At 43.0% G+C, this 26,946-nt stretch overlaps 1 protein-coding gene across 1 annotated transcript in view; it reads left to right on the top strand.

Moving 5' to 3' along the window:
* Positions 1 to 26,946, top strand: part of usp43a (ubiquitin specific peptidase 43a) — a 69,340-nt gene that overhangs the window by 1,578 nt on the left and 40,816 nt on the right. The window contains exon 2 of the mRNA XM_061771626.1: positions 9,965 to 10,126. Within this exon, the coding sequence (XP_061627610.1) occupies positions 9,965 to 10,126 (162 nt within the window). The remainder of the gene's footprint in view (positions 1 to 9,964; positions 10,127 to 26,946) is intronic.

Here is a 26,946-nt window from a genome sequence, read left to right as displayed (position 1 = left end):
CAGTTTTCTTTTAAGAAAAGTGCAACAGTTTTAACAGTTTGAATATATATATTTGAAATATATTTTTTAAATGTTTTTTTACTGCCTGTACATGACTCACCAAAAATGGCTCCGCGACCCACTTTTGGGTCCCGACCCACCAGTTGAGAATCACTGATTTAAATGACACTTAAGCTGTTCAAGCGTCACTAGTGGTTACGTTGGACATTGGAAACTTTTATGTCTTGAGGGGTCTTGTGAAGAATGCAATCATTTCGCATGAAAATAGATGGACTGAGAAATTGTGGTCCAAAAACGCCATATTGTCCCACGCAGTGCATATGGAATGATAATGTAAAACCACCCCTAGTAGCTTGTCGTCGCATTAAATGACTAATGTTTTTAAAGTTATAAATCGGTACATCTCACAAAACACAGTCATACAACAGCATATTTGCGCATTTTTATACCCTCAGAAGTTAAGGTACAACATAGTCAATTTCTAATTAGACCTCAGTTTGAGCCAAACTTTAAATTTGTTATATATTGTTGTCCCTGTCCACAAATGTCTATGCATGTTCCCAAGCTCTAATAGCCACGGTTCCAAAAGTGTACTACACCACCAGAAGCATGTTTCTTATTAGGAGCAAAATTTCCCATCAGACTGCAATATGTGTGAAAGTTATTAGTGCTTCAATGTCTATATTAATTGGAGTCAGTTGTCAGGGCAGTCGACAATACGAGCGAAGCAGGGCCAGGGGTTGTAAAAGGCTCCCCTCCATCATGTGTCATTAACTCGCTATTAAGTGATTAATCGGCCATTTCATATGCACATGTGCAAATAAAAGCCAGTCAAATGGAAACAGTGAGCCTCAAGGGAGCTAGGCAACTGTGTCACGAGCTAACGTCAAGTCAGGGCATCAATGAGCGTTGCTCCTCTTCAGGGTATTCAATTAAATTGTCTTTGATTATGTGGGTGGGGGAGTGAGGGTTTTTATTTACTCAACTACAAATGGGCGGGATAGGCCTTAACACACTTGGAATAGTCTTAAACGATGTCATCTATTGAGAGAGGTGTTTGCTTGTCTGAGTGGATGATGCACCCAGCGGCTAATTGGGGCCCGGCGTCTATTAGAGGGACGGATGACCATTAGGGACCCAAAAGCACAGGGCTCCCTGCAGATTACTTCCACTATGTACATAGAATGAGGCAGTTCTAATCTTAAAGGTAGATGCATTTCATACCAACTCCCCAGTTAGCCACGAGACCCAAAAAGTGTTTACCTCAACAAAAAGCCCTAATTGACTGGGGCGTGATGCAATAGTGTGTTTAAAGGCACTGCAGGGATACATTGTGCTTGGAAAACATCCATCCATCCATCAGTCATCATCATCATCATCATCAGCACATCTATACCTGCACACCTATTCTTGCTGACATTCACACCGATGGACAATTTAGAATCTTCGCTGGACCTAACATTGGGGAGACACTAATTCCACACAGGAGGGCTTGTGCTGAGATTCGAACCCCAGCCCTCAGAACTGTGAGACAGATGTGCAATCCACTACTGTTGCTCGGAGGCCAAGTTTGTTTTGAATGTAATTGTCAACATCCTCGGTCCTATTTCCTTGTTGAGAAGTAGAGCACAGAGGTCGTGTTACAACGGCGGGGCTTGGTCATGTGTTGTCGTTCACATGATGTTTTATGACTTAACTAATTTGCATTGCCTTGACTGACTAACACAGCCGGTGTGTCTTTCGGGCCTGACTCACCTGGGCGCCTAACCGGCATGCTGAGGTGGTTAGGCCGCATTCCTCGGCAGTCGTGTGGAGGGCGAGGAACCTCGCACTCATCAACTCCTACGAGTCGACTGCCTACGCAGCGCACAACACAAAGGGTCCGTTTCAAACTTGAGGACATTTAAGAAGTGGTCAACAAAGAGCTGGTCTTGTTTGGGCTGTGAAATTTGCCACCCTCTGGTCTTATTGGATGACAGTTCACTCACGAACTGCTGGGAGCCACAGCACACTCGCGCAACCTCAGGTGTGGGAAGAGGAATATGTCGGATATACGCTGGACATTCTTCCATTGTACGCGATGCGTTCCATGAGAGAGAAAGAATGGAAGTGTTCCAAAGTCAAACTTTAATCATTACAACAACTCCTTCTGCTCAATACAACACTGAGTTCAGATTATTCGGGCAAATTCGACAATCGAACAAAACTGAAAAGTCGGCCTTATAAATTGCACAAAATATGCTTGATGTCAGCTAATCTTGCGAGATGTTCAAAACATCAAACTAACTACGGGCATGCGTTTGGCTCTTTCGTTGGCTTTTTCGGGAAAATGAAAGCTCAGCTTCAAACCAAGCCAGCGTCACCATGTGCATTAAGTTGTCTTATTGTTTTTACATTTTATTTTTGTCTAACTTCTCCATTTACACTGTGACTAATAAGAATGTTAAAAAAGGGATGTTTGCATTTTGCGCTATTAACAGTGATTATGATATGGTTATTGGTTACCTTATTTTTATGCAGCTACAGATTTTGGAATGGCATAAAATGAAGGAAACACATTTTAAGAGACTTACCATTGTAATGTATGCAAACATTTGGCCACTTATAAAAAGACCTGAGTTCCATTCATCGCTAAATCTTCATGATGACCCAAAACAAAGCACTTTATACAGAAACTGACCCAACTGTTTCCAAATCTGAACAAATCGGAGGTCGAGATTGTGTTGGACTTTGGAGGCTCCGCAGTTATGTTGAAGAAGGTTGATCATCAGTGCAGTGAGCACGCTCGTGTCGTAGTTTCTAACCTCGTCACCTCGGTGCACCTCATTTAAATCACTGTGACAAAATGGTGGTTACTGTGAGTCAGTTCTATTACCTCTCTCTCTTAATGCCTGAACGGGGGCACCCACTTGATCCTCTCATTACCGTAGGCTACAATAAAGAACGACCAAGGATGTGGAAGATTTCCCAGATGGAAATTACCGCCTTATTCGAAGGAGAGAATGAGATGATTTCATTTGAACTTAACAGCGCGCAGTGCATGAGTCACGTCTCGTCCCGCACCGAGATGGATATTTTGGCTGGATGACCGGCGCCGCACCCGCCGGGCCTCTCCTCTGCATCGCTGAAGAAAACATGTCCTTCATTTCCCCTTTCTTGCCCGGCCTCGCCCCATTTCACGGACACTGTGATTTGTGTGTGTCTGCTCACACGTTGAGTAAAGCTGGAGGGAGCGTTACTGTAGCGAGTGCATCCAGCCTGGAGGGCGAGGAGGAGGAGGAAGAGGCGGCCCCATGCTGAGAGGTCTCCAGTGGTGTATACTAAGAGCGAGAGGAGGGGCAGGGGGGCATCGCTTGTAAATAAAACCACGGTCCTCCCTGTGCTGTCTCCATGGTAAAGAAAGGACAGGCATCCGTGAAAGCTGCTTGTTACCGCAACATTCCGCCCTAATTCCTCAAGTGGAAAAGTTCTGTTCCCGAACCCCTCTTGATTTGGAGGCAACATTGCTTGGTAATTCCTGAGCCTCTTCATGAGATCCTTTTGATATCCAGTCATACGTTAAAGCTCACAAACAGGCACTATTTGTTTCTTGTTAGCCTAAAAGCCTATGTAATGATGGCACAGTGTAACCAAGTTGGTTGAGAGAAAGTGGTAGGTTTGTGTTGTCAACAACATGTTATTACAGTGTGCAAACAAGGCTGCAACTCTGTAACAAGCTCCTGTGTGCCTCAATACCGCAGTCTTGGGGCTAATGAGCAGGTCGGCTAATATTTCTGATGCTACAAAATAAACATATTTTTTCCACCCTCACTCCTAGAAGAGATCCATTCATAATAGACAGCAACTTTTGACCAAAAGTGACAAAAATCGGTCATAAAGGCTGCCTAACTTGAATCTCTGAGCTAAAGGTCTTCACATTCAAATAGAGAAGCCAACTGAAACAAAATAAGATGATAGTAGCTTTTGTTGAGAGAAATGTCAACATTCTCAGGTTGAGCGATGCCACTGTATTGTTTTTGTTGGCCTTTTTCACATCTACCATTTTGACATGGTAAAAACAGTGAATGGTAGGAAGGATACAGTTAGCAGCGCTATGCAAAAAATACAAAGCCGATTTACGCAAAGCTTTGTAGAGGGGCACACAGGCCAAAGAAAGGACCATTACATAATGGTGAGTATCTGGATAAAAGTGTGGATGTGTCAAAACAGATACATCCCCCCCACCCCCTAGTCATAATTGAGGCCCCCAACAAATTCAAATGCATTTTTTCCCTTTAATTTTGTTTAACTGTTCAGCCTTGTGTCACATTGTAGTTTTAAATCGTCGTTATAATCGTCATTAAAGGATTGCTAAAACGTCACATCTAGTCTAGAATTTTGCTCGTATGCTTCACTTTGGATTTCTTCGTGCATCATGTTAAGGCTTTGAGCCAGTTACATGAATCAGGCCTCCGGCTGGCTTGGTGTCTCATTTAGTAAAAACCATTACTTATTACGCATCATAATCACAATGTGGATCTGATGATTTTCCACATAATCGACATCGTGAACCATCCTTAGTTCACATAATCATGCTCCTCTGGGTAGAAATACTCCCAAATTGCATGCATCCACACTGTTACAGTATGCCCAGAGATCCAAAATGTGCAACTTTGACATTGTCAATTCACCGCACGTTTGATGCCGATTAAATCTGGAGAGATGACGTGTCCTTTGATTGGTTAAGTGTTGGTGCACATTAATAGGACTTGAAAACACCGGCAGTCCCAAAGCGTTTTTAACAACACAGGCACTTCTTGTGAGAGTTTCTGTGGCGAGAGAGGCGTGGATTCATCTTTTTCACGCTTGAAGGGCCACGGCTGCGCGAGGCTCGAGGAGCTCAGGCGAGGGAGATGACGAGAGGTGTTTGAAGTGGTCTCCTTTGTATGGGGAGGAGGTGGGGGGGGGCACAGGAGGTGTGTGACACTGACGCAGGGCAACACTGATAGATGGTTTGTCTCATCCTGCCTTCCCGCTCCTTCAAGAACCTCTCATGACTGAGGATGTTTACAATGTTTGCACACACTAATCTTAGTGGTGGATATGCGGCACCTGGATTCTGAAATTTATTTATTTTTATTTTAAAAATTCTTATTATTTTTTTTTCTGCTTACTTGCATTAAAAATGGAGTTCAGAACATCTGTGAAACGGTTCTTCCATTCCAATAAAAATAGCAGATATAAACAAATGTACTGTTTATTTTCAAATGTCAAATTCTAATACCCCTACTCCAGTCACCTTTCTTATCATACTACAATCTAGCTCAAATTAGCTGAGCAGGTTTAATTTTTCTTTCTTTTTCTCAATCCACACAATCGCTGACATACGATGCTTAATTCTTCCATAAAAGGTTACGCTTGCTTTGAATTGCCACATTGCGGCTTTCTGAAGACAATGCCCATTATAGACGTTTCATCGTATGGGATGCTGTCGTTCAGTTTCTTCTTTTTTTTTGGGGCGGCTATGTCCCTTTAGGGGTCGCCACAGCGTGTCATCCTTTTCCGTGTAAGTCTATCTCCTGCATTCTCCTCTCGATCACCAACTTCCCTCATGTCTTCCCTCACGACATCCATCAACCTTCTCTTTGGTCTTCCTCTAGCTCTCTTGCCTGTCAGCTCCATCCTCATCATCCTTCCACCAATATACTCACTATTTCTCCTCTGGACATGTCCAAACCATCCAAGTCTGCTCTCTCTAACTTTGTCTCCAAAACATCGAACCTCGGCTGTCCCTCTGATGAGCTCATTTCTAATTTTATCCAACCTGGTCACTCAGAGAGCGAACCTCAACATCTTCATTTCCGCCACCTCCAGCTCTGCTTCCTGTTGTCTCTTCAGTGCCACTGTCTCTAATCCGTACATCATGGCTGGCCTCACCACTGCTTTGCCCTTCATCCTAGCAGAGACTCTTCTGTCACATAACACACCTGATACCTTCCTCCAACCGTTCCAACCTGCTTGCACCCGTTTCTTCACTTCCTGACCGCACTCACCATTGCTCTGGACGGTTGACCCCAAGTATTTCAAGTCCTCCACCCTTGCTATCTCTTCTCCCTGTAGCCTCACTCTTACACCACCACCCCTCTCATTCATGCACATATATTCTGTCTTACTTCGGCTAATCTTCATTCCTCCGCTTTCCAGTGCATGCCTCCATCTTTCTAACTGTTCCTCCACCTGCTCCCTGCTTTCACTGCAGATCACAATGTCATCTGCAAACATAATGGTTCACGGGGATTCCAGTCTAACCTCATCTGTCAGCCTATCCATCACCACTGCAAACAGGAAGGGGCTCAGGGCTGATCCCTGATGCAGTCCCACCTCCACCTTAAATTCGTCTGTCACACCTACAGCACACCTCACCGCTGTTCTGCTGCCCTCGTACATGTCCTGTATTATTCTAACATACTTCTCTGCCACTCCAGACCTCCGCATGCAGTACCACAGTTCCTCTCTGGGTACTCTGTCATAGGATTTCTCTAGATCTACAAAGACACAATGTAGCTCCTTCTGACCTTCTCTGTACTTTTCCATCAACATCCTCAAGGCAAATAATGCATCTGTGGTACTCTTTCTAGGCATGAAACCATACTGTTGCTCGCAAATACTCACTTGCCTGTCTCACCTCTTCCCAAAAAGCTGCACAACACTCGTTCTATCTCAGCTTCTACCACATGGTTCTCTGCTCTGCCTTTGTCTTCCTAGTCTTCCTCCCCACCACCAGAGTCATCTTACACACCACCATGCTATGCTGTCTAGCCACACTCTCCCCTACCACTACCTTACAGTCGGTAACCTCCTTCAGATTACATTGTCTGCACAAGATGTAATTTTAATGCTTTAATTTAATTTTAAGATGCAGTTTAATGCTCTCCGTTATTCCCGAACGTTGCGCTGGATAACACAAGAAGAAGTGAGCTGAATGCCAATGGAGGGCTCATAAAAAGACAGGTGGTCCTCAAAGTAAGGCGTGATTGGGCGTGAGCTGTCTTGGAGCCTAGCAAGGTTAGATCACTTCAATCAGGCAATTGTTATTTTATAATGAAATGGAAGCCACATAAGTGATAATTGTGTGGAAGAATCTCAACTTCAGAGGCAAAAGCCCTTTTCACAACAAGATCCCGGAAGAATTGCCACATCAGAGATGTGACAATAGAGCCGGCATTTATTAGCTTGTGTCTTTCACACCGAAACCAATAAAAAGGTAGTCTCTTTGTTTTTGTTGATGTCTCACAAGTATTTGACTGGTCACACCGGGTGCAAGAGCTGACGTTGTCACGCGTGATTATCTGATTGTGCGTTGCCAAGTCGATGTGTAAAAAGCACACACAGTTGTGGCAATATTTTGCGGGGTTTTGTGTAAAAAGGCAAAGGCCCATTTTATTGCGTTTCCATTGCAAAGGGTCCCAAAAACATCTGACCCGACAGTTCCCACTTTTAAATATGCCTTCATTGGTATGCATTATGCATATTAAAGATGGCAGTGTGAACTCCAAATGAACCAAATTACAAGTGAAGAAAATGATGAGGGGACTAAACAGAAGTCCCCCACCCTACACACACACACACTGCAATCGGTGCCCTCGTCTAGTGTGTTCCCCTTGGGTTTGTATTAATTTGACGAAAGACCATTCCATCTTCCATCTGTTTTGCCCGTTTTCAATGCGGCAAATAAAACTCACATGGTGTTCTATCACAGGCACAGCAGATGGTCTCACTTAGCCCGGCAGCAGCTGCGACGCAACTCAAGCACCGCACACTCAAACACATCAACACCCGTTTAGTCTTGTACTTTAGTTTGTCCAACCGGCAACCAAACAAACTGTGAAGTAAAGCTTCACGTCGCTTCTGGCTTGAACGTCAAAACAGTATTTAATAGTAATGCAATCGTGCCTTTGTACCTGTTGGACAGTTGTGTTGTGATAAAAGCAGTTACACATTGCTGTCAATGTAAATCGCTTGGAGACGAAATCGAGGGACGGAATGTTCCACTGTTAAGACAGCGACGGAGGTAGCCGTATCACAGAATTGTCAGGGGATCACAGCACAGCAGCACACTTGATACCGCCACTTTTGTTTGACATGTCATGCTCCTGATTATCAAGGCGGCATGTTGTCGACAATCATAAGCTGGGGTGGTGTTACCGTCTATCAAACAAGACATGACCCTGACCCGGTTCAGATCAAGCCACCCATGTTCATTCCTGGACCTGGTAGGCCTAATACAAAAGTCATATTTTTCTTTCATTTTGATTGCTCAGTGAAGTCTGCTCAATCTTTCCAAGATGGTAATGAGAATTTCATGGTGTAAACGACAACATTGGAATCCCACCAGGCATCTTTCTTATACCTACACACAACCATGTTTGAGCCGCAAAAATATATCTCCTTAAAGCCACGACGAGAGCCGCTAGCTGGCGAGCTAAGCGGGGCTCCTCTCTGCCGACGGACGGGCAGCGGTTTCGTCCGCGGCGTCACTGCCTTGCTTGGTGGTGTTGTCGTTGCGTGGGTCCACAGAACACAGACACTTCAGAAAAAAAAAATCTTCTGTTTATCAAGCATGGTGCGCACGTTATTCAGCCTGTGGCTCACACTTCACAACAGATATTTGAGCACATACTTTCTGCTAGTTCCAATGCCTTTTGGTAGCCCCAATAACAAAATACATAACACTTGGGAATTTAAATAACGACAGCAAGCTATTCTGTAAATTGTTGGCATTAAGGAAAGATGCATTTTTGGGGGGTAAGCATCGCTAGCTAGCTAACTGCATGCTGTCGTGGTAGAAACGAGCCAAATAATTCTTAAATAACTTGCAATAACCACTGATGCTAATGAAGTTGTTCAAGTTCTTATACTATATTGGGGGAGAGGGGACTCGTGCCCGAGCTGAAGTGCGTCACTAGGCACCGTTTTAGCCACGCCCCAAAAATATCAGGAAAACAAAACATTTGTATTGTATACCGGTAGTTATTTTTTCTTTGTTTTGTTGTTATTGCCAATAGTGTGATTACTGTGTTTTTTAAAAAATAATCTATTATTCCTACCTTTGTTGAGAGTCATATCGTGATTCTTTCGACCATGGACTATCACCCCCTCCACATACCTCTTGCTTATTTTTGCGTCAATAAAAGCAGTAAAAAAATCTGGAAAAGGTGAAAAACACTTTAATGATAAATCGCCACAATTGAGTACTACATATTGTAGTTCTCAGTCTTTGCACCTTTTCAGCCAATATCTTCAAACGTGTATGTACTGAGAAAGAAATCTCTGACTTCATTTTACTAGGTCTTTAAATAAAATCTCTGTGTGGCTCTTCTCCCCCACATCCCTCCATCCACTCAGTCAGGGTTTCTTCCTGATTGTGAAGCTTATTTGCAGGCTGTCAGGTAGCACGTGGGGGGTTTCTCCCTCCAAGTGTTTATATTTAGATCCCATGAGACAGTCAGATGCGTGACGCACCTGCGCTCCTCTTTTTGACCCATCAATTCTACCTGAAGTTACCTCCACCAAGGACGTTAAGTTTTCATTGGAGTTTGGTGACTAGTGGTGCAGGAAAGAACATATTTAAGTATTTGCATATCTCGTGGCATTTCAATGTCAGTTTTGGTCTGGAGACGGTCTTAAGACCAGTCTTCAAAGATTCTGACATAGGGGCAAAAGGGACTTGGCAATTATTCTCAGTTCTTGACTCTGTCTCATTGCCTCAGTCTTGGGCTTGACTTGGTATCAACGCCTCAAAGTCTCAGTGTTGATTTGGTTTTTGTTAATGTGCTCTTGACTAGTCCTACAAGCCTACAGTAGCTTTTCAATGTCTAGTCTTTAACCAGTTACTCCAACGTAAATGTAGGTCTCTGCTTGTTTGCTCTGTTATGAAACAACAAATGACCAACATTGACTGGCTGATGATTTCCTTGTTTTCCAGAGCATTGTGGCCAAATATGGCTCTCAGTTTCGGGGCAACTCGCAGCATGATGCCCTGGAGTTCCTCCTCTGGCTTCTGGACAGAGTTCACGAAGATGCCAAAAACCCAAACAACAACAACTGTAGCAGCAGCAGTAGCAACAACACCAAAGCCAATGTCAAGGTGAGTACAATTTGACCGGCTTCACTTGGTTTTTCCGCCTACTAAGTCTATTAAGAAAAGCTTTTATAAGAGCTTTAATGAAGAACTTTCTTAAATGGTTTCTCTTGATGCTGGAGGTGTCTGCGTAATTTCCATCTCGTCACCTTGAACTTTGAGAGGAGCTCAATTTAATGCAGCAAATGACTCGGGTAGACACATCATGACTTTGTTTGAGAAATTTTATCACGACACAAGCCAACTGACAATAATATTTCTCTTTAGGGCACCACACTGTCGATTGGAGAACAGGTCAATGTTGTTTTATAAGGCTGTTCTCAGTAGAGGTTCTAAAATGAGAGGGCAACACTTGAGAAGCATGGAAGGCGTTCCCAGGCCAGCCGAGGCGTTCCCAGGCTAGCGTGTCCTGGGTCGTCCCCGGGGTCTCCTCAAGGCCAGCCGAGGCGTTCCCAGGCTAGCGTGTCCTGGGTCGTCCCCGGGGTCTCCTCCAGGTGGGATGTCCCCGGAACACCTCAACAGTGAGGTGTCCGGGAGGCATCCGAATCAGATGCCCCAGCCACCTCATCTGGCTCCTCTCAATGCGGAGGAACAGTGGCTCTACTCTGAGCCCCTCCCAGATGACCGAGCTTCTCACCCTATCTCTAAGGGAGAGCCCGGACACCCTGCGGATTAAACTCATTTCGGCCGCTTTTATCCAGTATCTTGTTCTTTCGGTCATGACCCACAGCTCGTGAACATAGGTGAGGGTAGGAACGTAGATCGACCAGTAAATCGAGACCTTCGCCTTTCGGCTTAGCTCTTTCTTTACCACAATGGACCGATACAAAGTCTGCATCACTGCAGATGCCGCACCGATCCGCCTGTCGATCTCACGTTCCATTCTTCCCTCACTCGTGAACAAAACCCCAAGATACTTGAACTCCTCCACTTGGGACAGGATCTCATCCCCGACGTGGAGAGTGCACGCCACCCTTTTCCGACAGAGGACCATGGTGTCAGATTTGGAGGTGCTGATTCTCATCCCAGCCGCTTCACACTCAGCTGTGAACTGCTCCAGTGAGAGTTGGAGATCACGGCTTGATAAAGCCAACAGAACCACATCATCTGCAAAAAGCAGAGATGCAATACTGAGGCCACCAAACCGGACCCCCTCTACACCTCGGCTGCGCCTTGAAATTCTGTCCATAAAGGTTATGAACAGAATCGGTGACAAAGGGCAGCCTTGGCAGAGTCCAACCCTCACTGGTAACGAGTCCGACTTACTGCCGGATATGCGGACCAAACTCTGACTCCGGTCGTACAGGGACCGAACAGCCCGTATCAGGGGGTTCGGTACCCCATACCCCCGAAGCACCCACCACATGACCCCCCGAGGGACACGGTCGAACGCCTTCTCCAAGTCCACAAAACACATGTAGACTGGTTGGGCGAACTCCCATGCACCCTCGAGGACCCTGCCGAGGGTGTAGAGCTGGTCCACTGTTCCACGGCCGGGACGAAAACCACACTGCTCCTCCTGGATCTGAGATTTGACTTCCTAACGGACCCTCCTCTCCAGCACCCCTGAATAGGCCTTACCAGGGAGGCTGTGGAGTGTGAGTTTGTCATCATCGTAAGGGGTACCCCTCCTCCCTTGTTTGTATTTTTGATGCCAAATAGACTTCTTAAAGCCGTGCCTGTCATTAGGCTGCCAGCGCTATAATAAAGCCGGCTTTCCTCTGCTGATTTTACCAGGCAGAGACTTTCATAGAGCTTTTCATAGTCAGGATCATCTCAGATTTGTTTTCATATTTTTCCAATTTTTATCCGCTTTATAAACAGATTTCATTGTATCATACAATAGGGTCATTGTCCGTATTCTGCTGATAATCTGACAAATGTCGGGACTCCAGCTTTGGACCCTCATGCTGGCTCAGTGCTATGGGTAAACATTAGTGATCTGCCCGTAACCTTTATATACTGAACACTAGGACTGGGCATTTGAGTAAATGTCCTGTTTATGTTTTCAAATCTAATGAGCCGAGAAACAATCCATTAAATTTTAGTGCAGATCTAGATAAATGTGTATCTCTCTGAGTTGACATAAAAAGACACTGATCCAAATTGTGATTGTTTAGCCTTGGCAGAGGTTTGCTCTCTACTGAGTGCTATCTTTTGGATATTGTCATTGGTAGGTATGTTTTTATTTATTTGTCATTTACTGTATGTTTCTGGCGGCACGGTGGCCGACTGGTTAGAGCGTCAGCCTCACAGTTCTGAGGACCCGGGTTCAATCCCCGGCCCCGACTGTGTGGAGTTTGCATGTTCTCCCCGTGCCTGCGTGGGTTTTCTCCGGGCACTCCGGTTTCCTCCCACATCCCAAAAACATGCATAAATTGGAGACTCTAAATTGCCCGTAGGTGTGACTCTGAGTGCGAATGGTTGTTTGTTTGTTTGTATGTGCTCTGCGATTGGCTGGCAACCAGTTCAGGGTGTTGCCCGATGACAGCTGGGATAGGCTCTTGCATGCCTGTGACCCTAGTGAGGAGAAGCGGCTCAGAAAATGGATGGATGGATGTATGTTTCTTTTTTTTTTTATTATCACATTTCTTGCCTTTATGGGGGACCAAGAGTGCCCAAATTAAATAAATACACAAATTGTCATTAAGTATTGAATTATTTCAGTATTTATTTAATTATTTCCGTTAGGGTTGGCATTATTAGTAGGTGAATGAGGAGATAGTGTTAAAGCGCTTTGAATACCTCAAAGGTAGAAAAGCGCAATACAAGCTAAAGTCCATTATTTCAGAATTTATTTCAATATTTGATTTATTTAATTTTTTGGGGTGTCAGAATGACATACAATTATTTTGTGATGCACAGGGGACAGAAGTGAGAAGATTAAATATAAATACTGTAGAGGCAGGGATGTGTTTCTCCACTTTTCACTAGAGGCAATAGGTGTGAGTGTGTCTGTGTGTGGACGGAGCTGTGTATGTGTGGGTGTCTCACTGGGTCTGAGTGAGTGCCTAATGAATGCCACCTGCGTTTGCCTCAAAATGTTTTGGTTTGGTACAGAGAAAGAGAGGAGTTAGGGTGCTGACCGCTGGGCTTTTTTAACATGTATAGTCCAATACTGCAAGTCCATCTACATAAAATGTACATTTGAAACTATGTTTTATTGGAAGTGTCACAGTGTGCCATTTCTTCTGTCACATTTCAGCCAATCGCAGTCTACTAGACAGCCAATCTGTCGGCCAATCACGTTCTACTAGCCAGAGTCAGTGAAACCAACCTAGTTAAGGCCTTGTTGATGATGCAATCACTGTAAAGAGTGTTTTAACGAAGATACAAGTTGCCTGTTCCAGTTGCTGCTGGAAATTCTGCTTTCTGTGAATCGTGGATTAAGACAACAGTGAAATCTGAGCATTTCCTGACCTGCTATCTGTGGATTACAAAGTCTTGTATCACCTTGGCTGATCTTCAAAGCCTGACCTTGTTACGGTTTGTGACAGATGGGACCCCCAAAGCAGGAACAGACCATACGGCTTGCTTGTTCAACAGTCTTTCTTTAAAAAATAAAAAATTAAATAACAAAACTGTAAAATACAAAAAGGTGGAAAAACTGGGGAACAAAAAGTGCTACCAAACAAAAAAAAACAATCTGAAAACTATGGTGCAAGGCACAAAGCAAAGACTAGAAAAACATGGCTTACGGTGATGGGACGAGGGAGCAAGGAGAGTCACCAGGAAAACGTCAAACCAAATGGAACAGGTACTAAAACAAAGTGCAAATACTACGGAAAAAAATAGATTCTGGAGCGAGACAGGATGCAGACGGCAAACAACTCCAAACAAATAAACTAGAGGAACGATCTGGCGCCTCTGTGGTGTGCATGCCGCGCTTAAGACTGGGAAACAAAGAAAAACTTGGGTAATAACCAGGTGACAGCAAGACACATCTTAAATATTAAACGTGTTCAATGTTTACAACCAAAACTCTTCCTGTGTGTGTGCAAACCTGACTACTCTCGAGTCATGAATCCCTGAACTGTGACGTGAAACGGCATGTAGTCAATCAAAAAAAGTGCCCAAGGCAACATGGAATCGACCGTCAATAAAAATGTGAAATCGCTTCCTCACTTACTTTCTTATCTTTTTTAAATGTGTCCCCAAATTGAATTATTATTTTAATACGCAACCGCGTCATTCTTCATTTGATCTGGCGTTTTTCATTTTCACCACACGTGCACCTGTGCACCACTTATGTGCACCCCTCACTGGATTTATAAATATAGGTATAAAAATGAAAAATGAGGGCTTGTGTTCTACTCTGGTAGTTTTGGAGATTAGAAATTAGAATTTCCTCGTCATTTAGTTTGGTATCCTAATGCAGGAAAGGGTTTTATTTATTTATTTATTTGCAAAAAATAAACTTAGAAGTTAGTGACACCTTCCGCTGTAAAATGCAAATGGTTTTCCTTGAATTGGAACACATTCAGTCAATTTTGTTCTTCAAGTATTTCTTTAGGGATGTGAGGAAATGATTGCGTTTAAATTTCCCTAGTTGATTAAAAGGCATTAAATTGCGCTGGTGTGCAAGAATGGGTACAAAAGTGTTGATCTGCGTTTTATCGAAGTGTGAGCAGTCTGGGCAGGGAGTATGCGACCTTTCTGCCAAAGCACGCATGCATAGGTTCCAGCCCCACCTCCCCGAGCCTGAATGTGATGAGCCGTTTAGCGAAAAGATGGATGGGGATGGATGTAATGATTTATCTGAATCTAGGGTTGACTCAGTGATTGGTGGTGTTGATCAGTATCTATAATGTTCTAATATTGTCACGGCTCACTGTTGACATTTTAATTCACTTGCGCTATCGTCATCCGTCAAAGAAATAGTATCAAACATGATGTAGTGAAAGGAAGATTTATTACTTTAAGCCTGTCTGAGATTGATCTGTGCACCGGTTTGATAGTTCAGTGCTGGATTGCATTAAGCTGCACGTATTGCACCTGGTACAGGAGCAGTGTCACCAGTTTCACAGCTCGATATTATGTAACAAGCATAAAACCAGCTCAGTAATGTTAATATGCCTTCCAGCGGGACCTTGCCAAACCTGCTTGGTTTCTCTCCCCTGCTTTGCCTGGCACCACATATGTAGCATTCTTTAGTGAGCTGACGTCAGACAGCAACACGGTCACTGCTTTATGCACACCCGGTTGTTTCCGTCACTCTCAAAATTAGAACAGCTTGGCACAATAAATATCAAGCGATATCCGAAACAATCAACAAGTACTGGAGTTTCTCTACAATACAATTTGCAGGAGTGTGCTTCTTTCCAAATGGAGTTTAATTATATGGGGCATAGTTTGTTTTAGTGACTGTTAATGTGAATGTGAACATTTGTTTATCTCTTTGGGCCATGTGATTGACTGGCGATCAATCCAAGGTGTACTCCTCCTCTCGTCCGATGTCAGCTGGGATAGAGTCCTGCTTCCTCATAACCCTGACAAAAACGAGGCCTCTATCATCGAACGGGCAATGCACACAATAAAATAAATGTTTTGCTAACTTTGATAAGGTTGTAATTGAGATGTTGCGGCTATGTGGTGGTGACGCCACATCGGTACACGGATGTCAAACGGAGAATAACAAATGTGCAAAATGAAATTGGTTTTGCTCCCCATCATCCCCACGTCAGTCACTACTGCATCATTCAACAGTGGTGCCACTTATGTCTTGACATTTGCATAATTAAGAGGCCAAAAGCCAGCATGTGACAGCTCATGCAAACGCTGAGAAAGAGTAGGCTTCAAATTGTTCTTTGATTGTAGTGTAATTTTTTTTTTTTTCCCCAATCACTGATTGCTCAAGGTAGGAAGGTAGGTTTTGATTGGTGTTAGTGTTTACAAAAATGTTCCATTGAAAGGTCGCTTACCGAAAAATGTAAGAATGTTGGTCGAAGGTAAACCAAGGTTAAACAAACATTAGACTCATCAACAAAAAAACATCAAACCTTCAGTGTACCATAGTCGTGGCAACATGCTTGGGGCTGTTGTCGTTCAGCTGGAACTGGGGCTTTAGACAAACTGGAGGGGAATTATGAACAGTTCGAAATAGCAGTCAGTGTTAGCATAAGATCCTCAGGATTCTGCTAGAAAGCAAAAAAATTAATAATTAAAATGTCATGAAAGGCCAACCAGAACATAAGGATTTTTAAGAGGTTTTACTGAGTTGCACAGGTTGTAAGTCACATTAATGGTGGAAAAAGTTTTGGAACGATTTAGCTTCGTCTTGAATAATTTACCTTGGTCTCATTATTTTATATCACAAATACCTGGCATTAAATTTGATCAATCCATTTTCTTTAGCGCTTTTCCTCATTAGGGTTGCGGATAATCTGGAGTTCATTCTGCTTGCATTGGGGCCACCAGAGGACAAAAACATTGCACACTTTTCTTTTGTCCTGTTCGGCTGTTAGGTCAAACAAAAATCAGGATCTGTTTCCCTTTTATGCCGGAATAGTTTTACTGTGCCGCAGTGAAGTTTTTAAGATGCCACTGTGGTTCTTTGTATTCTGATGGATTTTTATTGAAAATTTCAGCCGGACAGGACAAAGTTTAAAGGGGAGTGACAGAAAAAAACAAAGGGGAGAGACAGTGAAACGATATCTAAATAATATAGGAAGAGAAGACAACAAAAGACAGGACATTAGCTGTAATACAGATCTCATTACTGTCACCTACTGACCGGAGTGGGACAGTGATTTTGCCAGGCACATCAGGATGTTTTAATCAAACAACATTTCAGACATAATCAAGGATTTTTTCGGTCTTGGCAGAGGTCGGCGCTCTACAGAGTGTCATTCCAGTTTAAGAAATATATTCAGCAAGACTGCAGCAGCTCCACAAAGCCTGGAATGTATCTTTGAAACAGGTGGAAGCAAACTTGGCAGAAATATCCTCACATCATTGGGAGAACAGAGCAGGGAACGTTTGCTTTTGTTTGTTTGACAGTAGCATAGATCTCTACATAGCGTCCACAAAGTGAGCACAGAGAAGAGTTACATTCACCCTCAGGTCCTCCGTGAGTTCTATTTGAAGTGAGTGCATTTGAGAACTGCTCCATCTCATCCCGCCGACAGCTCAGTGGTTTGCCAGTGCAACACCCCACCAGCGTCCAGGCATTATGTATGCATTATTCTGTTTTAAATGTCGATAGTGCTTTGGCCCTTTTTTTTTTTTTTTTTTGCCGCAGTGGGGTTAACTGTGACTGGATGGTGCGACTGCAGCCAACTGCGAAGACTTTGAAATCGGGTCAGTGAAAAACGCAGTAGAGACCGCCAGCGAGGCCTCTTATCGACATGGACAGAAATAGTGAGTTTGATAGCTCTCCATGAGATTTTGGCCCGTGTTCTCCAGGGGAGGGAACGGCAGGGAAAGGCGAGAGGGCAAATGTCGATGAATGAGACGTCAGCTGACAAGCAGCAGTCTTACATACTGGTGGGTGCTGATGCTTGTAAGCTATAAACGCATCAACGAGCTAAATCAACCGACACTGGCTACCAAATAGTAAAAAAAAAAAAAGGATGATTTTATGGCCTATTGTTTCAAAGACAACCCCCGTAATACTACATATTAGTGTTCTATTCGCAGGAATGATCATTTGTTGAATTTATATTATGTAACCGCTAATCAACTTCAAGCAAAGGAAACAGAGCTAACAAAATTGTATCTCAAATAATACATTGTCCTTTCATTCTTGGTGTGGCAAAACTGTACATAATGCTGACCACTAGCATTAGCTCTAACATGAAAAGTGTCCTGGTTAGTCTACCGATACAGAATTCTAGACCACTAAAATACGCGATTTAGGGTGACCGTGGCAATGCCACGGACACATTTCTCCTTATTACAATCCAGTGTACCATTACAACGATTTTGGTGCTATTGTATTCTGTTGCTTTCAAATTTGCTCCATTGATCAAGCAAGCCAATGCCTGCCCACCGCCGTCTTAGACAGGTTAAGTCAAAGAAGCATAACCCTGCCTCACACTTGGCTAGTAACTTGATTTTAACAGCAAGTGGCATTTCTGAGATGCCACAAATTCCTGCAGATAGAGATGGAGAGTGAGAATACTTGAAAGTGACAACCAAGACTCTTTTTATATATATATATATATATATATGTATATGTATATTTAATACCTCCCCCCCAGCCTCAAACCCACCTCGAAAAGAGTATTGCTGTTCTAATGAAAGAACATTTCAAACTGCTGTTCACATTTACAACACGAGTGACAAAAGGCAGCTTTTAGAAGGAGATTTTGTATACTTTTCATCATTGTGAAACAGTCTCTACCCGGAATGGACAGGTCATGTAATTCCCCTCCTCAATGCCCTCATACCCTGTTCTTAAGGGATTAAACAAGGACCAGTCTGGAAGAAACTTCCAACTAAAACTTGAACTTTGTTAAATTATTCTCAGGATACATTTTTGCCTTCTGGCTTCATCCATGATTCACTTTAGCCCATTCATTTTTTTATTTTTAAACCTACTTGCCTGGTGTAATGTCTCAACCAAGGGCTGAATGACTGAGTGCTTCTCTTCAGACCATCACTGCCTGCGACTCTGCCTGCTTTGCAGCTGTGTGGGATGGAAGCAAATGCGGGTTTTGCATTGTTGTTGTGTGTTATTTGATTGCAAGCAAGAGATTCATTTATTGCACAGAAAGTTGCCATTACCTTATCTGATGATATTTGATAGTTATAAGCAACCGAAAGTGAAACAAAATCAAACAATCCACATGGATTTCAATTGACCTTTTTGGTTGAGGTAATAGGTGTGAAAAAGGCCAGAATAAATGTTTGAAATCTTTTTTGATAAACTTAAAAGATGCACATTGTCTTCTCCAAGAGCTCTTGCAAAGATAGTTTCTGTTCAATGAGGATAAACCTCAATGCGCATGTTTAATTTAGAAGGTTACCCGAGTCTAAAATTTGCAGGAGAAGTGAAGCATGATCATTTGTGGTTAAAAACAATTAAAAGTAAACCAGACTTGAAGTGTGATCTGGACAAACTTGTAAATCACTGCAAATATTACTAATGACAAACAAAACTGATATTTGTAACCAGAATGGAGGAATTTGAAGCGGCAGAGATCCGACCCTCCCGCTGTCGATGAAATGCCAACACGGCAGGGAGGTATGAAAAATTAAACATGTCTGTTCTGATGAAAAGAGAGAAGGAACAGTTTGAGTAGCAACAATCTCAAAGATTGATTTTGTGTTTTTTTTTATACCTTTGTTGGGGGTAACATACTGAGGAACTTCACTAAAACTACAAGGATAAAATGTACTTTTCAAATGTCATCGTTAAATAGTGTATGAATGCCATTTTGTGTCATACATTTAGGACATATTGTACTAGGTGTGTGACGTTAGTGTCCATTTTATTCTTTCCCACTGCAGAAATAAACGTAATAACATTTAAGCCAATTAAAACCAATGACTGATACTATCTTTTCCTTGAAGTGAACATACATCTAATGGGAAACAATTGTGTAGCATTTAAGGCACAAATAAGCCTCATTAAGCATCAATGACGGGTATAATAGCCAATGGTCTGCATCATTTAATTGCGCTCTCCTTGGGTTTCTGTTCAATTAACAAGATAATCTCTCTGGCAGGATTTGTTGTCCAACCGCTGAAGTCGTTTTTCAAAGTTAATTAAGTTAGACAAATTTCTCTCCCCGGGAAATGATTAATTAAAGAGAACACTTAATCGGCAACATGCTGCTGGTATAATAAACGATACAATAAAAGATATTACATCTCCGTCAATCAAAAGTGAGTATTAATTTATTTGTTCAAGCTGATATTTTGAGAAGCCTCTTGTCAGGCTAGTGAATATTGGGTGAGGCCCTTTAAATGCTTCTTAAAGTTCTTGGCTCATCTGTGTTGCCTGAAGGTTGCAAAGCTTGGACAGTTGGGTTGTTTTTACCTAAGCTCGCTGAATCTAAACACAATCATTGGATTTATCTTTATGATCAATCAACACTGATTATTGAGAGCTGTCATGAGGAGGAGTACCCTCAATCTGGATGTGAACCTAAATCTATCGGTTTGAAAAACCTAGCACACTGACATGACACTAAAGAGCCAGTATCTTTGGTAGTGGTCAGAGGAATCGCTATACTGTTCTAGTACTGGTATACCATGCAACACTAGTAGCTAGATTACATCCACAACAAAATTGACAGTGCAATCGGTCACTGTACCTTTCCCCTCTGGAGGCTGGGCCATGTCCCAAAACGTTGGCCCCATTATGCTCATGCAAGTCAGGGGTGTCTCAGGGGTGAATTATACAGGGTTCAACTGTCCTAAGGGTCCTTCCGGCCAGGACCTTTTTTTTGTACCCTTTAGTAGTCAAACAACATACACAGCCGTAGTGACGGCGCCCTTTGTAACATGCTCCAAGAATCCCCAAGACATTTTGGGGATACCTAGCCGACTAAAAATGGAAGATTATGCTGCATACTAGAAAACTGGGAAGTTGCAACTTGGAATATTGGGGCAGTTCGAGGTCTCATAGAGATCATCAGCCATGACATACATTTTGTTTCACTGCAAGAGGTCTTGACAGCAGTTCTTTTTTTGTGCCTTTCCAGTAAGAACAATGACAGACTACAGTTCTGAACCTTTTAAGGAGTGTGTGTGTGTGTGTGTGTGTGTGTTGCACTGTCCTGCTTTTTTTACTGGGTTATTTTCTACGCATGCATGTATACATGTGACCCCGTTACCATGGCCACTGCAAGAGTCGGCATCACTGACACGTCACTGCCAAATAGCATCCACTCGAAAAGGCTTTTAATGGATCATGCAAAGTCCAGTAAGGAAATATTTAACTTGGCCAATTGCTATTTCTTTCAATCGACATTTGAAAGATGACCTTGTGTGTCCTCAACGAGAGCGAGCCGACAGACTTGATTGAAAGGAAAGTAGAGTGGATGGGGGTTGGTATTGTGGTTCTTCTTGGTTTTTCCCCCACACCCCCCCATCCTTTATTTGAAGACATTTTAGGCATTGCAATGAATTATAAAAGCATAACAGATATGCGTGATCTTTTCATGGCAAAATAGAGTTAGAAATGAAGTATTTTTAGTTACTACTCAGCTGCAGATATGGTGTTCCAGTGAGTCTTTCCAAAAATACATGGCAACATTTTTCTGCTTGCTGCTACTTTATGGAATGGTTCTACCTGAATCCCGGCAGGAATGTAAACACAAATTTCGGGTGAAGGATATGATGCAATACGCTCTCATCTAGTGACGACAGTTCCATTTCCCTCCATATCATAGTTGATAAATCATCTTACCCACGCTCATGTGGACCTGGGTTATTTTTGTGCAACATATTTTTTCTGAGGGAGGCATGTGAAAAACTAGTGAGCACATCTGCCAAACAGTTTGGCTTTCATGTGGAGTTTGCATGTTCTACCCGTCCGTGCTTGTGTGGATTTTCTCCAGGCACTCCGATTTCTTCTCACCCTTTGTGAAATATATATATCATCAGCCCTTATCCAAGAAGTTGTGTTTTTGGTGTGATATGTGCAGAGATAAAGAAGCCTGCTGGCTTTTATTTCTACCTTTTTGTGTGACAGGCAAAGAGCAAAGAGGGAGGCAGAATCCACAAATCCTAAGAGGCATTTCTCGCAAGATTTTCCACACTCATTACTGTCAGTCATCTCCGGTGTGATAGCAGAACTGGTCCTGCTGGGATGCTTACCAACTGTTTCAAAGATGCAGACTGGTTTTCTTGCTTTGTTTACTGTTTACTCACTCCTGCCACACCCACATTTCCAGGTTTGTCTTCCTTAAATGCTTGTGATTTCTCGATGGTTGTGAACAGTTGGAACAGGGTAGTGAAATGCAGCCTAGCCTCTTCCTTATACGTTGTACTTTGTGATTACTGTCTTCTTCTTTTCCTTTCGGCTCGTCCCGTTAGGGGTCGCCACAGCGCATTATCCTTCTCCGTGCAATCTCCTGCATCCTCCCCTCTTAACATCAATTGCCCTAATGTCTTCCCTCACTACATGCATCAACCTTCTCTTTGGTCTTTCTCAAGCTCTCTTGCCTGGCAGCTCCATCCTCATTATCCTACCAATATACTCACCATCTCTCCTCTGGATGTGCCCAAACCATCAAAGTCTGCTCTCTCTAACTTTGTCTCCAAAACCTCTTACGTTGGCCGTCCCTCTGATGAGCTCATTTCTAATTTTATCCAACCTGGTCACTCTGAGAGCGAACCTCAACATCTTAATTTCCGCCAACTCCAGCTCTGCTTCCTGTTGTCTTTTCAGTGCCACTGTCTGTAATCCATACATCATGGCTGGGCTCACCACTGTCTTCTAAACTTTGCCCTTCATCCGAGCAGAGACTCTTCAGTCACACAACACACCTGGCACCTTCCTCCACCCGTTCCAACCTGCTTGGACCCGTTTCTTCACTTCCTGACCACACTCACCATTGCTCTGGACGGTTGACCCCAAGTATTTAAAGTCCTCCACCCTTGCTATCTCTTCTACATGTAGCCTCACTCTTCAGCCACCACCCCTCTCATTCATGCACATATATTCTGTTTTACTTTGGCTAACCTTTATTCCTCTCCTTTCCAGTGCATGCTTCCACCTTTCTAACTGTTCCTCCACCTGCTGCCTGCTTTCACTGCAGATCACAATGTCATCTGCAAACACCATGGTCACGGGGATTTCAGTCTGACCTCATCTGTCAGCCTATCCATCACCACTCCAAACAGCAAGGGGCTCAAGACTGATCCCTGATGCATTACTCTGTCACACACTTCTTTGTGATTACTCATGTTCGCTGCTATTCGCGGGAGATAGGGACTAAACTAAAACCTCTACCTCCTGAAAGGGTGTGATACACCATATACTAAATTGTACTAAATGCATCCCCTTCTGCCCTAAAACCTGAGAGTCCTCACATCCAGACATAGATTAGTTGTGGCTGAAAACACTTGGACAGCACCGATTCTGGGCCCAACCAGTACTGAAGATTGGGTTGCAGTGGTTGCTGATGTGTTGGGGTAGGCTCATGCAGTCAACCATTCGCCAATGTAAGAAGGTGCTTAGCCTATTCCACCCCTAAAAGCAAGGCAAACCCCAAAGAAGCTAAGGAGCTACTGAGACCCCAGCACCAAGGAACTGTTGACGGGGGCCAGAAAGCTGCCCTATCGGGTGTCGCCAAAGCGCTCAAGCGCCCTGCATTGGGAAAGAATTGAGACTATTGGTCGCTGACAAAACTTGTTAAGCCCCTGACGAGTGATGCATCGCAAGTGCGTTTTTATGACAATCTATGAAGATCAACTAGGCAACGTCAATGCCTTCTGGCTCTGTCAACAATGCTGCTTTCTATTATTTTTGTAGCTTAAAGTTCAGCCCAACTCACACACTTCAGTTAGATCAGTCCGCTTGAGAGGCTAATCAATCTATTCACTCGTCACAACTAATGTCATCAGTTCGTTTGGTTCTGAAACATTGTAGCTGGCTGGCGATGAACTGGTCCACATGGGGCCAGTTCTCTACAGTGCTTGCCAAGCCAGCTCTGGCGCTCCTGAAGCCCTGCCAGTCACTCTTGTCTGAGGCTGCTTAATATCTCTTCTTGCCTTTTGTTTTTGGCCAGACAGACATCTCCATGGCAACGGCCAGAGTGGCAGGTCTCCCTGCACTCTGCTCTGAAATGGAACTGGCACATATATTTGATTGAGAAATGGCACCTAAGAGGAGATATGCGCGGCGGCACTATTTGCCTTTTGTCTTAACAAGTGCAGTCTATAAATATCGAAATGTATTGTGTGATGGACCAGTAGAACACAGCGGGCCAGAACGTAGAGCCGGGTTTCAAATGCCTGTGCTTTCCATCATTATCTCACAGGCCATCTTGTTCCCGTAAGCCCCTCATGAATAGACCGAATTAACAGCAGCCGTCCACAACTGAAAAGATTGTTGTGAGTCAGCCGCTTTACTGCCCCCGACAGCATTTTGTTTGAATGGATGGAGACCGACCTATGACGCCCCATAAGCCAACCACACCCGCTCCGGCAACAGCCTCCCCTCCTCTTCTTGACACGGTGTCCCCCATTGTTTAAAAATTAAGCATTACTAAACAATCACATCGTAATGATTTTCTCCCACATTTCAGTCACTGTCCATCAACACTGGGAAGTGAAGCACCGGCCATCCATTTTCTATCGCGCTTGTTCTGACGAAAAGGTCACGGGTGAGCTGTAGCCTATCCCAGCTGACTTTGGGCGAGAGGTGTGGTCTCCAGCCAATCACAGGGCACAGATAGACAAACAACCCTTCACACTCACATTCATACCTATGGACAATTTAGAAGATTCAGTGAACCTAACATGCTTGTTTTTGGAATGTGGGAGGAAGCCAAAGTACTGTGAGAAAACACACATAAAGCACGGTGGGAAGGCCCAAACTTCACACAGGCGGGCCGGAGCAGAGACTCGATCCCACAATGCAGCCTTGAAAGAAGAAGACAAAAAACACACACAGTCAAAACAACAAAACAGAAACAAACAGTAATTGTCGGTGCTCTGTCAGATATCATTTTAAATGGAACTAATCATTTTCAACAGTATGATTCATCTTCTTTTCTAAGCCAAAATTTAACAAACAAAACCACAAAAATCCAACATCTTTAATTCCAGCCTATGTATAATAATTTCAGCACAGTTGCTGATGTAGTACACGTAATATGTAATCTTTTCACATTTAATTATAATTTTCTTTTGGGGGGGGGGGGACAAAGCAAATTGGGTCATCCATATTAAACCAACAATGTTAATAACGCACATCTGGCAAAGCTACGTTTTGAAATAAGAGCATTAAAAGAGACATGATTGATTTTGCCACCGTGTTTGTCCGATGTTGTTTTACTGCCTCTTTGGGGACGTGATTAGTGTGACTGTTCAGTCTGCTTAGTAAAGAAGCACTGCTGGGTCCACATATTTTCCTGAGCATTGTGCTTGTCCCACCGCTTGCCTCCAAATGATCTTCTTATCTCTCCGAGCTGTGCAATCGTCTCCCCTTGTGCTTCTCGTCATTGTTATTGTCCGCCAGTGCTTGCCCATATTTCCTTCTCTTTTTCTATCTCCTACTTCTGTCGTTTGACTTGCACTGCTAATGCCAAAATACGATAAAGACATGCATGTTTTTGATCGAAGCAGGTTAGAAACGGTGACAAATAATAGTAATAAAGCAAATCTTCGGCGACAAAGTCTGGTGTACCAAATACTTTTCCACTTGTGTTGTGAATGGACCCGGAATGAAATAACTCACTTGCAGGAAACCAAAATCATCTGATAGCAAGAGCTGAATGTCACAATATGTGAGATTTTACCTCAAACTAATGGCTTTGACAGCACTCATATGTTTCGCTGACTTATAATCAAGAGAATAGCCATGACGACCTCGGATAACCAACGTTTATGGCTCTATAATATTGGTGGTCGAGCCAGGATGACTCTTCGTGTTGCGGCGCTTGTACTAACCTTGCTGCACACACATTATAGAGAGACGATGTTGTAGCACAAAGGCGTTTACGAGCCTTTATCTTTACCTTTGTGACAATGTCAAGTTTACCTTTGATCTTTTTACAGATTTACCACTGTGGCTTAAACTGTAAGAGGTTTCGGGTTAGGGTTAGGATTCGGGTAGCAAATGATGGGTTGAATGAAATGTTGCTGCTCCACTGTCGCTATCCAACGTCCACATACTGTATGTGCAGTTGCGCACTTGATAACGCACTTGGCATTTTAATGCTACTCTCCTTTTATGTATTGTCAACATGGCACAAAATGATAAATTAAAATTGTTTCATTGTCACAATTGCTGGTCCGCTACTTGCTCTGCCGTTCATGGTGTTTTGACAAAGAGCAAAGAGTTGAGAAAAGACCAGATTCCGTTTTTTTTTTTAATAATTAAATTAAGTATAATTTGCATTTTCCAATAGTTCTCCTAATCTCCCTATTAAGATATTACGCTTGGCTAAATATGGTAATAGTGTATCAAATAAAACATTTCCTGTGATTCCCACTCCATTTACTGTATATAAGTTTGAGATGTCCCAAAAAATGTATCCACACTTTGAATGAATGCAGTATTTAACAAAATACATTTCATTTTCGAACTGTAAAAGAGTCAATATACAATTTATAATTGGTGCTTTGTTTTCAAAGTGCTTCTTGTCACGTTACTGCTGATAACAAAAAAAAAAAAGGATCAAAACCTTTGTACTTCAACTGCCTGAGACTTCCAGTCCCATTTTAGCATAATTAACGTTTTTTAAAAAGATCAGTCCTGCTTATTACTTCCAAAGGGTTCAATTTGAAAAGAAAGAACCATCACTCAAGCTTTTGGCGAACAATTGATTCATCTGGACTTTGCTTTTTAAAGCGCAAGTTATTAATCTCCTTTGTAATGTGGCGAGGAAAGTCATGTGCCTTTTAGCCCAGAGTGGTAGTGATGAAGGCTGTAAAAATAGGAAGTAATTGTGTACTGTGGTTAAAAAAAAAAAAAAAATATCTAGTTTATCGTCATGTGGAAAGAAACCAGCTTTTGCGAAATGGTAAGTTATTACTTCTTAAATCAATTTAGTTTTATTGTAATAATATTTTTGCAGTATTAACTAGGAATGACATTTTCTTGAGGTACTGTATATAAAGGGAAACCAAACCAAAAAATCTAATTAGCGCTACAGTTTAACACGGAATTCATGGCGAGCGCCATAATCACTGCTTAAAGTCTG

This window comes from Phyllopteryx taeniolatus, chromosome 4, assembly GCF_024500385.1.
Source record: "Phyllopteryx taeniolatus isolate TA_2022b chromosome 4, UOR_Ptae_1.2, whole genome shotgun sequence".
Taxonomy (NCBI): domain Eukaryota; kingdom Metazoa; phylum Chordata; class Actinopteri; order Syngnathiformes; family Syngnathidae; genus Phyllopteryx; species Phyllopteryx taeniolatus.
This window is presented reverse-complemented; position numbering and strand designations above follow the sequence as displayed.